This window comes from Herpailurus yagouaroundi, unplaced genomic scaffold (assembly GCF_014898765.1).
Source record: "Herpailurus yagouaroundi ecotype Mexico unplaced genomic scaffold, PumYag 28, whole genome shotgun sequence".
In the NCBI taxonomy this organism is placed as follows: domain Eukaryota; kingdom Metazoa; phylum Chordata; class Mammalia; order Carnivora; family Felidae; genus Herpailurus; species Herpailurus yagouaroundi.
Window position 1 is genome coordinate 39,980,799 of NW_024412376.1, and position 14,676 is coordinate 39,995,474.

Below are 14,676 nucleotides of genomic sequence, written 5' to 3' on the forward strand. Positions count from 1 at the left end.
GGTCATAGGGTAGGTCTATTTTTAATTTTCTGAGGAACCTCCACACTACTTTCCAGAGCGGCTGCACCAATTTGCATTCCCACCAACAGTGCAAGAGGGTTCCCGTTTCTCCACATCCTCTCCAGCATCTATAGTCTAGGAGGGTGTTCTTTAACCTCCATGCTTTTGGAGGTTTTCCAGACTTTTTCCTGTGGTTGATTTCAAGTTTCATAGCATTTTGGTCTGAAAGTGTGCATGGTATGATCTCAATTCTTTTATACTTATGAAGGGCTGTTTTGTGACCCAGTATGTGATCTATCTTGGAGAATGTTCCATGTGCATTTGAGAAGAAAGTATAATCTGTTGCTTTGGGATGCAGAGTTGTAAATATATCTGTCAAGTCCATCTGATCCAATTTATCATTCAGGGCCCTTGATTCTTTATTGATCCTGTGTCTAGATGATCTATCCATTGTTGTAAGTGGGGTATTAAAGTCCCCTGCAATTACCACATTCTTATCAATAATGTTGCTTATGTTTGTGGTTAATTGTTTTATATATTTGGGGGCTCCCATATTCGGCACATAGACATTTGTAATTGTTAGCTCTTCTGATGGATAGTCCCTGTAATTATTATAAAATGCCCTTCTTCATATCTTGTTACAGTCTTTAATTTGAAGTCTAGTTTGTCTGATATAAGTATGGCTACTCCAGCTTTCTTTTGACTTCCAGTAGCATGATAGATAGTTCTCCATCCCCTCACCTTCAATCTAAAGGTGTCCTCAGGTCTAAGATGAGTCTCGTGTAGACAGCAAATAGATGGGTCTTGCTTTTTTTTTTATCTATTCTGACACCCTATTTCTTTTGGTTGGAGCATTTAGTCAATTTACATTGAGTGTTATTATTGAAGGATATGGGTTCAGAGTCATTGTGGTGTTTTTAGGCTTCATGCATGTAGTGATGTCTCTGGTGCTTTGTGGTCCTTGCAACATTTCACCCACAGAATCCCCCTTAGGACCTCTTGTAGGGCTGGTTTAACGGTTATTAATTCCTTCAGTTTTTGTGTGTTTGGGAAGACCTTTATGTCTCCTTCTATTCTGAATGGCAGACTTGCTGGATAAAGGGTTCTTGGCTGCATTTTTTTTTTTTTTTTTTTTTTTTTTGTTCATCACATTGAAGTATTCCTGGCATTCCTTTCTGGCCTGCCAAGTTTCAGTAGATAGGTCTGCACTAGTCTAAAGGGTCTCCCTTTGTAGGTGGAACCTGTTTATCTCTAGCTGCTTTCAGAATTTTCTCTTTATCATTGCATTTTGCCAGTTTCACTATGATATGTCTTGCAGAAGATCGATGCAAGTTACATCTGAAGGGAGTTCTCTGTGCCTCTTGGATTTCAATGCCATTTTCCTTCCCCAGATCAGGGAAATTCTCAGCTATGATTTGTTCAAGTACGCCTTCAGCCCCCTTCTCTCTCTCTTCCTCTTCAGGAATTTCTATTATATGGATATTGTTCCATTTGATTGCATCATTTAGTTCTCTAATTCTCCCCCCATACTCTTGGATTTTTTTATCTCTTTTTTTCTCATCTTCCTCTTTTTCCATAATTTTATCTTCTAATTCACCTGTTCTCTCCTCTGCCTCTTCAATCTGTGCTGTGGTTGCCTCCATTTTATTTTGCACCTCATTTATAGCATTTTTTAGCTCCTCATGACTATTTCTTAGTCCCTTGATCTGTGTCGCAATAGATTCTCTATACTTTTTTCAAGCCCAGCAATTAATTTATGACTATTATTCTAAATTTTTGTTCCATTATATTACTTAAATCGTTTTTGATCAGTTCGTTACCTGTTGCTACCTCCTCCAGTTTCTTTTGAGGAGAATTCTCCTGTTTCATCATTTTGGGTATTCCCTGGGGTGGTGCAGAACTGCAGGGCACTTCCCCTGTGCTGTCTGAAGTAACTTGTGTTGGTGGACGGGGCCGGAGTCACACCTGATGTCTGTCCCCAGCCCACCACTGGGACTGCAGCCAGACTGGTATGTACCTTATCTTCCCCTCACCCAGGGCAGGACTCACTGTGGAGTTGTGTGGCCATTGTCTTGGCGATTTGCACACTTCCAGACTTGTGGTGCAGCTTTGATGGGATCTGGTGTATTAGCCAGGGTGGATCTGCAAGGTGCACAGGGATGGGAGGGGTAGGCTTAGCTTGCTTTGCTGCAGGTGGTCCCCTGCAGCAGGGGCCCTGGAGCACCAGGAGGGAGGCAGACCCAGCGGAGGGGTGGATCCACAGAAGCACAGCATTGGGTGTTTGCACCGTGCAAGCAAGTTTGGTGACAGGAACTGGTTCCCTTTGGGATTTTGCTGGGGGGTGGGGAGAGGGAGATAGTGATTGCCAGTGCCTTTGTTGCCCTGCCAAGCTGAACTCTTTCTTCCAGGGCTCAACACCTCTCCCTCCCGGCATCCTCTCACCCTCCCTGCTCTCTGAGCAGAGCTGTTGACCTTTAAGATTCCAGATGTTAAGTCCCGCTGGCTGTCAGAACTCACGGAGTCTGGCCCCTCAGCTTTTGCAAGCCAGACTTCAGGGGTTCTGACTTGCCAGGCAGGCTGCCCCTTCCGCCCTGGCTCACTCCCACCAGTCTGTGTAGTGTGCACCACCTCACCACCCTTCCTACCCTCTTCCATGGGCCTCTTGTCTACGCTTGGCTCCGGAGAGTCTGTTCTGCTAGTCTTCTGGCGGTTTTCTGGGTCTATATCTTTTACAAATATATTTCAACCTTCAGAGGGACTTATATTGTAATGTAAACTTCTCCATCCAGCTCCCTCCTCTCATTAGTCTTTTTATTATCTTTCATGTTATACTTCAATTCCTGCATTTAGAAGGATAAATTCCTATAGTTTTGATTTCTCTTGGAGATTGAAGAAACTTTATATAGTGACTGGTAAAGAAACAACCTGTGTGTTGCTGAGCTAAAGACCTTCTTCAGTCTTCCCTAATCTGAAAGTTGAATGGCTTTTTGAGTTCATTGCCATTACTGAGTGGCCAGCATTACCTTTGGAATCCCTCTATTTTTCTTAAGAACCGTGAAGAAAATGCTACACCTAAGAACATCTTCCAAAATGGATGCTGCTCTTGCTACATGAGGAGATTTTGAATATCCATGGGTTTCCTGGGCATATCACAGCTTCCTAGGGGCAGTTATATGGCTTGAAAATCCTCCTGTGGTTTTTATGTGTTTGGGGAAGCTCTAAAATTTAATAATGCAAAGATACTGACTTGTGAAAAATCCCAGAATGATGTGTTTGGTGCCTTCTGGTTCTGCATGTGTGCAAGCTATTGACATTCCTCCCTTTAAATTGCTTCTTATACAAGAAGCAGTAGCAATATAAAGGAGGAAGCTTACTGCTATTTCACAGAAGGTGCTAGTGACATGACTGACTTCTGCTGGGGAAACACAAGTGTTAATAGTCAAGCCTGGCAGGAAAAGATTTTCAGTTTATTTCACATGTTTTAATGTGTAATTGTAACTTTATATGTATATGCTATTAATGATTTTATCTTCACAATTACCTACTATTAAACAAACCTTTAACTTTACCTTTAATGGTGTGTTTATATATACTTCTGGTAGGGTCATATAACTGTTTAGAACTATGAAAATTCCTTGCTATTTAGAAAATACCCTTTAACCACATTTGGGGTAAGTATTGGAGGTACAATATGCCAATTATAGATTACCTTTTTATAGTAAAAATATTCTAGAATTCCACACTAATACTAGTAATATAGAAATATGTCTTAGGAGGGGTGCCTGGGTGGCTCAGTCAGTTAAGCAACTGACTTCAGCTTGTGTCATGATCTTATGGTTTGTGGGTTTGAGCCCTGCATCAGGCTCTGTGCTGATAGCTCAGAGCCTGGAGCCTGCTTGGATTCTGTGCCTCCCTCTCTCTCTCTCTGCCCCTCCCCTGCTCATGTTCTGTCTGTCTCTCTTAAAAATAAATAAAAACATTAAAAAAAGAAATATGTCTTAGAGTTAATATGCAAAATGAAAGATTTTCTTCCATATTTCATCTGTGGTTAATCAGAAATTTAATCATTATAGTATGAGAGAAATTCGCAGAATTGTCCAAAGGAAAAAAAAATCCAGATGAAATTTGGAAAGAAAAGAAGAATTGATGGATTAGACAGCTGCTTCTAAAAAGAAGCTGGAGGTGCAATAATATTGTGTAAATTATCAGAATTAATTTTGGTACCAGTTAAATTGTAGGATGTGAGAAAATATGTGGGGGAATGGAGTCTGAGAAGTGGTTTGGAATAAATAACACACAGGTTGTTAAAAGTTTTAAAAATTTTGACATGAGGGTTTAGTAAATGACTTACATCTTATATCAAGTATTTAGAATGTAGGGTGCCTGAGTGGCTCAGTTGGTTAAGCATCTGACCTCGGCTCAGGTCATGATCTAGGTGGTTCCTGAGTTTGAGCCCTGCTTCAAGCTCCGCACTTGGGATTCTCTTTCTTTCTCCCTCTCTCTCTGCCCCTTGCTCACTTGTGTCTCTCTCAAAAATAAAATTAAAAAAAAAAAATTAGAATGTGTCACTCCAAATGCATGGTCATCTAGAGACAAAGAGCTTAAATAGTTTAAAGAAGCAGGTCATACCTGTGGAAAAGGAAAGATTTTGAGAAAGAATGGAGTTGAAACATTAAGACAGAATGGACTTGAGATTTGAATATATCTGTATGTAGAACACTAAAACTTATCAAAAGTCCACAGGACCTCTTAAATAGGACTGCTGCTGATTTTTTAAAATGGAGACTACCCCCCCCTCAAATTGGAAAAGATCCAAAACAGAAACCAGTTTTTGATAGGAAGAGAGAAGTATAGGAAGAGAGAAGCACAATGGAGGTTGTTAAGGCCATGCGGTTGCAAGAGGGTAACTGGAAAAAAATCAGAGACTATCATAGTACTGAAAATCCTCAAGAATGTTTGTCTGAGACTGTTTTACTTAGCAGCCTTCAATCTTGACACCCTTCATCACGGAGAGCATGCCAATTCAGTTAGTCTGGCCAAGAAGGAAGCAGTTAAAAAAAAATCAACTTGGCAAGTGTAAATAATAGTATCACATACGGACAGTGTGTTCTTAGCCAAGCACATTGTTTTGTGCAAAGTATGGAATATATTGGTTAAAATTAATTTTTGTAGTCATTAGTATTTTTGTAGCCATGAATATGTGTCATGGAGCATCTTGAGGGCAACATTTGAAATATGTAGGTCCTGCTTCACGTTTTATGATGACCTACATGTTGCTCATAATTTTTTTAAAATTACAGTATTATTCTTGAAGATGATGTCCTACTTTGAAAATGAAAACATCATCAGGGAATTCTAAAAGTTACAAATATTTGAGAGAGGTTACAAACTAATTTTCAAGGTGATTGTTGCATTTTAACATAATGATAGAAGAAAAGTTAATCTTTGATCTTAAAAAATGATTGGCATCAAATATAAAATTAACATATATAAGTCAGATGCATCTGAGAGAGTAATATGACACAGAATGAGTTTAACTTTAAAAGGGAGACTTATAATTTGTTTAAAATATTTAAAACAATCATTCTTATGTCCTAATATTGAGGGGTTTTTGCAATGCAAACACAACTTACTTTCACTTGTCTTTATGTTTTTCCTTTATAGATTTAGAGATTTTTATATAAGAAACTTCTTTGGCTTTAGTTGTCAAATAGTGGTTAAACACATATTTGAAACTTAAGAACCAGAACTAAAATGAGCATTTCCTTGTGGTATCATGAGCATACCATATAACAATAGCCAAGACATTTTATGTTCCTGACTTCTTATAGAGTCTGAGGGAGAAGACAAAACCAACAATCCAAAATCCATTAACTCATTTATCAAGATTTCCTCAAATTCCTCTTATTTGAGACCATTTTTTTTCCAAAGATATTTTGTGCAAAATACTTGTCATGGCAGATTATAAAGTAGATATGCAATTCATCAATGCCTCTAGGCATAAGTTTAACCTTTGGATCACACAGAATGACCAGGGAGGGAATGGCCCAGTTATTCTTAAGTCTTATAGAATTATCTTCCTGGTTGTTCTTTCCAATGTTGACAGATAATTGAAGAATTGTCTTTAAAAAATCCACATTAAACACTCTCATGTAATTGTTGAAGAGATGCTGTTGAAACTGATCATCACAACATACTACGCTTCTTTTGAAGAACTCATGGAAGAAATTTTTCACAGAAGTTAAATTTGCTTCTCTTATAGACATTGTGAATGTCAGAACTACCATGTTTTCTTCATTACTTTGTGTATTCGTTGTTTGCCAGGCCTGCCGTAATAAAATACCACAGAGTGGGTAGCTTATATAATGGAAGTTAATTTTCTCACATTTCTGGAGACTAGAATTCTAAGATCAAGATGCTGGCAGAGTTGATTTCTCCTGAGTCTTCTCTCCTTTGCTTACAGATGGCTGCTTCTTGGTGTTTCTCTGTGCACACGTGTCCCTGGCCATCTATTCCTCTTCTTATAAGGCCAACAGTTCTATTGGATTAGGGCTTCACCCTTATGACCACATTTAACCTTAATTACCCCTGAAAGACCTTATTTCCAAATATTGTCACATTGCGAATTAGGACTTCAATATATGAATTTTGGTGGAACATAACTCAGTTCAAACATTTTGATAGCTAGGAATTGAGAACAAAATCTGTGTGACAAAAATATCAGAAAATATTTGATACTATCTCTCTATCTATATTTTCCCTTTAATCTGGCTTTGTTATTTTCCTTTTTCATATGTACTATATTTTTTGTAAGCTATCTTGAATCTCTTTTATAAGACAGGGAACACATAAATAATAAATAAATAAGTAAATAAATAAATAAATTCTCATCTGTAATAGATTTGTATGGATATTTGTTCACTGAAATGATCAGTAGGAACTGCATTCCTGGGTGCCAAAAGATGCTGGAGGAAGTACAATGATCCTACTCCTCTGAGTATTGTCAAACAGGAAAGTACTTAGGCTGCAAAGCAGACCAAAAGTTTCTTTGAGGTCTTTAGGAATTCCAGTCCAGGAGACACAGATTCAGGAGGAACCTGAGGGAGGCGAAAGACAGAGTATATAAAGGCAAAAACCTCAGGCTTCTATAAGTTGTTTTGAAAGAATTATGACTGGTGTAGGTAAAAATAATTAACTTTAGTCTATTTAGGGTATGTTACTATGCTAGTTGTTAGGTTGGAATTCAGTGATATAAGCTTCATTCTGAGACCTGCAACACAATGTAGCCGTTTGTGCCCAGCACAGTCTAAAAGTTTATGTTCCATCCACTTGTAGTTGTGCATTTCCCCGGTGGTCTCCTGGATCCTGACATTCTAGGGCCTTTGACATTCCTGACTCCATCTTGGATGTTTCAGTTCATAGTATACTTACAAATTTACATCAGTGTTTAGGTTTGTAATATAGATTAGAATGGAATGGTTCCTTCTCCCTTTGATAATAGAACATTAGTGAAATTATAATTTTACATTGAAGTTGTTTTCCTACTTATGTCAACTCTTCTTTCTCTATTCTAGAAAACCTTACTGAAGAAAGAGCAACAGTCTATCCAACCAGAACCAAAGCCACCCAGGTATATCTTTATGTGATAGCAGAAAAGTATAAATTAATGTGCTTTTTTTGGTTTTATCCTGACTTAGGTATCTAGGTTTAAAGAAGTGCATGTGGTTGAAAGCTTGAGTTTTTAACGTATATGTTTTAGTGTTCCCATTTAATTTGACTAAGGCAAGGAGAAAAAAAAACTTTTTTTTTTTGAGTATATTAATGATCATTCAGTAGACCAGGCTGAAGCTTACTGTGTAGTAGCTGAGAAAATCAGTGTAAACAAGAGTATATGATGTTTCATCTGTTTTGTTTATTAGAAACAGGGTACTATAATTCACTATGGTAAAAGCATGTCTTTCAATGACTCTGAGAGAGTGTTAAGATTTCTCTGCTGTTATATGTATCAAATTTGTTAACAAACTTGTGAAAAACTATTGATTTTATGAGATAGATTGGACAGTGTGAGGGAAAGAATGGATTGTGGAAAGGTAACTGTGAACGTTCTCAGAAAGGGAAGTTTCACACTTGTGCTTTCTTATTTACTGGTAATACATTCATTCATTAACCCACCAAATATTATTTAGGACTAATGAGGTGCAAAGCACTGTGCCAGGCCATCCAGATGCATATAGTAAAGGGGTACACCTTGGAGACTGAAGTTTGTCAGAAGCTACCAGTTTGGAACTCTAAGCCTCCAGTAAATACAAGTTTATTTAAATATATTAATCAGGCTACCTTCTTCTACTTTATATCCTTCTTCATTCCTCTTCTCATTTGCTCAAAATATGTGGCTCTACAAGGTCCCTAATTCCTCCTCCATAATTCCAAAATTCAGAAAGCTCCAGAAACTGAAAGTTGATGTCACTTAAGGTGGTACTAAAATTACTTGGTGTCAAAAACCTGACCTCAAGTGACAAGTGATTATGATTATTCAGTTTTTACTTTTCCTATTTTATGTGGATATTCACATTTTGCCTACATATTAACATTAATTACATTAGCTAATTAATATTGATGTGTTTTGTATCAGGACACTGCCTCAGACCCTGCTTGAGTGTTACATAATATATGGTAAATATACTATATTAATTTCCTAAAATTTAAAAAAAAATATGATTTCCAAAATATATATGACTCTAAGTTTCAAGTACTATGGAATTGCACTTATGGAAAATCTAGGCCAAATATGGCTATGAAAAATGCAATGCAATTATTTAAATATTCAGTAAACAGGGGTGCCTGGGTGGCTCAGTCGGTTGAATGTCCGACTTCAGCTTAGGTCATGATCTCACAGCTTGTGAGTTCAAGCCCTGCGTCAGGCTCTGTGCTGACAGCTCGGAGCCTGGAGCCTGCTTCAGATTCTGTGCCTCCCTCTCTCTCTGCCCCAACCCACTCACATTCTGTCTCTGTCTCTCTTAAAAATAAATAAACTTTAAAAAAAATTTAAATATTCAGTTAACAGCTGTCCAGTTTAAGATTGGATATTACTGGAGACCTAGTCTTATAATAAGTTTAGCCATAGCACTCAGTCTGGACTTATTATGTACTTGACTTTGTACTTTCATATAACTCCTGTTTAAGAACACAATGAAGTAAGTATTTTTGTTATCACCATTTTATGGATGAGAAAAAGTGAGGTTGAATATCTCATTTAGGGTCATCCAGCTAGTTGACAATGGAGCTAGATTCAAACCTAGGTTCTTTAATTATAGACACATAGCTATGATACTATAAATTGTGCCAGAATGATCTCTGACTAAAATTTCAACCTCTGTTAAGGCAAGGATTGTTGATTCTGTTTGCACTTTTATTTAAAGCTCCTCACATAATCTCTGGAATATAGCTGAACCCAGTAAATACAATTGCATAAGTGAACAATGTCCAGAGGTAAAGGAAAAACAGATTTGTATTTTGTTTTTTTGAGAAAATTTTATTTCAGTCTTTTATAGTTTATTCATTTAACAACAAATATTAAACACTTGATATTTTATGTGCTAAAGACAGCGTGAACAAGATAGACTCTTTACATCGATGGAACTTAAAGCCTAGGCATACTTTTCATGCTGTTCACAATGGAAGTAGTTAAAAATTGGAGTTTAAGTCCCATTGAGTGATGGGGAGTTAGTGAGCACCTCATTCTTTCCATAGAAATCTTAGAAGGCAAAAACCTAAGGAGTGGAAACTGTGTCTTAGGACTAAAGGATTCACCTAAGTACTAAGGACAAAACAAATTGATTTGCCCTAATGAAAGTGTAAAATCAAGCCTTGACAAGTTCAAGATGATAAACTAGTAATTTGGCCACCAAATAGAATGAAAAAAAACAAACAAACCCAACATTCTGTCAAGGACAGTAACAGAATTCAGAATCTGTATAATGTAAAATGTTTAGTATACAACAAATAAAATACTAGACATGAAGAAACAGGAAAATATGATTTACATCAAAGAAAAAGATATCCCAGATGTTGGAATTAATGGGCAAAGAGCTTTAAGGTAGCTATTGTTAATGTTCAAGAACTTAAAGGAAAAGATGTTCATAATAATAGAGAATGCCAGCGGGGAGAGGGCCAACATGGCGGAGCAGTAGAGGGATCCATACGTCCAGCGCCTCTCAAACAAGGAAATATAGAAGCCAAAGGACTTTGAACACCAGAGCCTGGGAGGAAAAGAGACTGAATCTACTAGAAATAAAATGGGAAAGCTGGAAAAAAAATAGGTGGGTAACTACCAACTGGGGAAGATAAAAAAAAGGCTGCGTGGTCACGGAGGGGAGGGACTCCCTTCTGCAGATGGACAAAGGGAAGAGAAAGAGTGGCTAGGGGAGTGCAGGACCATAGCTGGACAGGAGAAAGACCGCAGACTGAGACTGAGAGGGATCCGGTCTCTAACTGTGGGGCTTTCTTCAGACAGGGGCTGACCCCCGTTCCCGCACCTGGGGAGGAAGGGAGCCAGGCCTGGGTGTGGTGGTAAGTCATAGGCTCAGTATGCAGCTGGAGAAAGTGGTTCCCTCCCTGGAGGGCTGTGCGATAGTACAAAACCTGCCTGCATCTGCCACCCCTGGGCACAGTGGCTGGGTGGAGGGCACAGTCTGCAGGAGTATAAGGCGGCCGTTTGCCTGGAGTGCTGTGGGAAAAGACAAAGCCTGCCTGTGTGCGCCACCCTGGGGGCTTGCGGTGAGGGCAGCAGCTCTCAGTCTGCAATCGGAGAAGTCGGTCCTCCCTGAAATGCGGTGGCACAGACAAAGCCAGCTGGGACCACATATCGCTGCACAGAGAGGTGCTTCCCCAGTGCCAGAGCGCACAGAGTGGGACTTTGAATCCTAGCCAAACGCAGGGTCAGGGCAGTTGGTGGAGTGAAAAGGACCGCCCTGTCTGCACCCACGACACATTGAGGATGACTCAAATGGAGTCCACTGAGTCTGGCTCCGTGGAGAAGAGACTGGGGGAATCACCATCCCCCCCACCCACCCTACCACCACCACCACCGAGGTGGGGCCTCAGGGATCACGCCCAGGGCCCATAGTGGAGGTGGGTTCAGATTTCGCCAACACACATGCCCTTGCACTGGGTAACTGCGTATCCACCAGAGCAGCACAGACCCTGCAGATAGCCCCTCTCGACAAGTGATTCAGCATTGCCTGGATTAACTCTAGGTCAATTCTGGATATATAGATATATTCTAACCCCCTCTCCCCCATTTCTCCTCCTTATCTCTTCCTTCCCCTAGGCTGGTTACTTTGGTTATTGGTCTATCTAAACAGATATATTTAATCCATTGTCTTCATACATGTTCTACACCTCCTTCTTTACACTTCTTTCTCTCTCTCTGGAATAATCAAGCCATATAGCTTCTCTGTCTGGGCAATTTTATCTTCCTTTCGTTTTCCCCACCTCCTTCTTTATTTTCCTCCCTCTGGATTAAGCCTTTTAGTCTCTCTGGCTAATCATCGTTTATTCCCCCCCACCCCCCTTGTCATTTCTCTCTTTGTATGTGCTCTTCCATAAGCATCACCTCTACCCTCTTCTTTACTTGTAGTCAGTGTTTATGGTTTTTTTGTTTTTAGTCTTTAAGTTTTTGTTTTTGTTTATTTGTTTGTATTTTTTGTTTGTGTGCTTGCATGTTTTTGTCTCCTGTTTGTCTGTTTTCCTCTACAGGGCTACTCCAAGGAATAAATCAAAGCACACCTAGTGGAGGGTACAAAATATTACTATGAGCAGGGTAATAAAATAACCAAAGTCACAACAGAGAGCAAGTAACAATCCCCGAAAAAAACACCTCTTGAAGGGCCAGGCCCTGGACTGTGTATAATCCTACTTTAACATAACAGTGCTTGCAGGTGCAGAGCACACAAGCTTTTAAAACACATAAGGGACAGAAAACTAGCCAAAATGACGAAACAGAAGAATTCTCCTCAAAAGAAACTCCAGGAAGTAGCGACAGCTAGTGAATTGGTCAAAACCGATTTAAGCAATATAATGGAACAAGAATTTAGAACAATAGTCATAAAATTAATCGCTGGGGTTTAAAAGAGCATAGAAGACAGCAGAGAATCTATTGCTACAGAGATCAAGGGACTAAAAAACAGTCTTGATGAATTAAAAAATTCTATAAATGAGGTGAAAAGAAAATGTAGGCAGCCATAGCATGGATTGAAGAGGCAAAGGAAGGATAGGTGAATTAGAAGATAAAATTATGGAAAAAGAGGAAGATGAGAGAAAGAGAAAAAAATCCAGGAGTATGAGGGGGGGAATTAGAGAACTAAGTGATGTAATCAAACAGAACGAATTTTGTATCATAGCAATTCCAGAAGAAGAAGAGAGAGAAAGGGGCATAAAGTGTACATGAACAAATTATAGCTAAGAACTTCCCTGATCTGGGGAAGGAAACAGGCATTGAAATCCAAGAGGCACAGAGAACTCCCTTCAGATGTAACTTGCATCGATCTTCTGCAGGACATATCATAGTGAAACTGGCAAAATACAAGGATAAAAAGAGAATTCTGAAAGCAGCTAGGGATAAACAGGCCCTAACATACAAAGGTAGACATATAAGGGTAGTAGCAGACCTATCTACTAAAACGTGGCAGGCCAGAAAGGAATCACAGGAAATCTTCAATGTGATGAACAACAACAACAAAAAATGCAACCAAGAATCCTGTATCCAGCAAGACTGTCATTCAGAACGGAAGGAGAGATAAAGGTTTTCCCAAACAAACAAAAACTGAAGGAATTCATCACCACTAAACCAGCCCTACAAGACATCCTAAGGTGGATTCTGTGAGTGAAATGCTGCAAGGACCACAGAATACCAGAGACACCACTACAAGCATGAAACCTACAGACATCACAATGATTCTAAACCCATATCTTTCAATAATAACATTGAATGTAAATTGACTAAATGCTCCAACCAAAAGACATAGGGTATCAGAATAGATAAAAAAAACAAGACTCATCTATTTGCTGTCTACAAGAGACTCAGTTTAGACCAGACGACACTTTCAGATTGAAAGTGAGGGGATGGAGAACTATCTATCATGCTACTGGAGGTCAAAAGAAAGCTGGAGTTTTACTTATATCCAACAAACTGGACTTTAAATTAAAGGCTGTAACACGATATGAAGAAGGGCATTTTGTAATAATTACAGGGTCTACCCATCAGGAAGAGCTAACAATTATGTCTATGCACCGAATATGGGAACCCCCAAATATATAAAACAATTACAAACATAAGCAACCTTATTGATAAGAATGTGGTAATTGCAAGAAACTTTAACACTCCACTTACAACAATGGATAGAACATCTTGACAGAGAATAAACAGGAAACAAGGGCCCTGAATGGTATATTGTATCAGAGGTATTGACAGATATATTTAGAACTCTGTATCCCAAAACAACAGAATATACTTTCTTTTCGAGTGCACATGGAACATTCTCCAACATAGATCACATACTGGATCACAAACAGCCCTTCATAAGTATAAAAGAATGAGATCATACCATGCACACTTTCAGACCACAATGCTATGAAGCTTGAAATCAACCACAGGAAAAAGTCTGGAAAAGCTCCAAAAGCATGAAGGTTAAAGAACACCCTCCTAAAGAATGAATAGGTCAACCAGGCAATTAGAGAAGAAATTAAAAAATATATGGAAACAAACGAAAATGAAAATACAACAATCCAAACGCTTTGGGATGCAGTGAAGGAAGTCCTGAGAGGAAAATACATTGCAATCCAGGCCTATCTCAAGAAACAAGAAAAATCCCAAATACAAAATCTAACAGCACACCTAAAGGAAATAGAAGCAGAGCAGAAAATACACCCTAAACCCAGCAGAAGAAGAGAAATAATAAAGATCAGAGCAGAAATAAACAATATAGAATCTAAAAAAAAAACTGTAGAGCAAATCAATGAAACCAAGAGTTGGCTTTTTGAAAAAATAAACAAAATTGATAAACCTCTAGCCAGGCTTCTCAAAAAGAAAAGGGAGATGACCCAAATAGATAAAATCTTGAATGAAAATCGAATTATTACAACCAATCCCTCAGAAATATAAGCAATTATCAGGGAATACTATGAAAAATTACATGCCAACAAACCGGACAACCTGGAAGAAATGGACAAATTCCGAAGCACCCACACACTTCCAAAACTCAAACAGGAAGAAATAGAAAACTTGAACAGACCCATAACCAGCAAAGAAATGGAATCAGTTATCAGAAATCTCCCAACAAATAAGAGTCCAGGACCAGATGGCTTCCCTGGGGAATTCTAGCAGACATTTAAAGCAGAGATAATACCTATCCTTCTCCAGCTGTTCCAAAAAATAGAAAGGGAAGGAAAACTTCCAGACTCATTCTATGAAGCCAGCATTACTTTGATTCCTAAACCAGACAGAGACCCAGCAAAAAAAGAGAACTATAGGCCAATATCCCTGATGACTATGGGTGCAAAAATTCTCAACAAGATACTAGCAAATCGAATTCAACAGCATATAAGAAGAATTATTCACCATGATCAAGTGGGATTCATTCCTGGGCTGCAGGGCTGGTTCAACATTCGCAAATCAAT

At 38.8% G+C, this 14,676-nt stretch overlaps 1 protein-coding gene across 3 annotated transcripts in view; it reads left to right on the forward strand.

The window, feature by feature from the left end:
* Positions 1-14,676, forward strand: part of IQCM (IQ motif containing M) — a 482,806-nt gene that overhangs the window by 221,581 nt on the left and 246,549 nt on the right. For all 3 annotated transcript variants that reach the window (XM_040472666.1, XM_040472682.1, XM_040472674.1), the window contains exon 9: positions 7,575-7,630. In XM_040472666.1, coding sequence (XP_040328600.1) covers positions 7,575-7,630 — 56 coding nt within the window. The remainder of the gene's footprint in view (positions 1-7,574; positions 7,631-14,676) is intronic.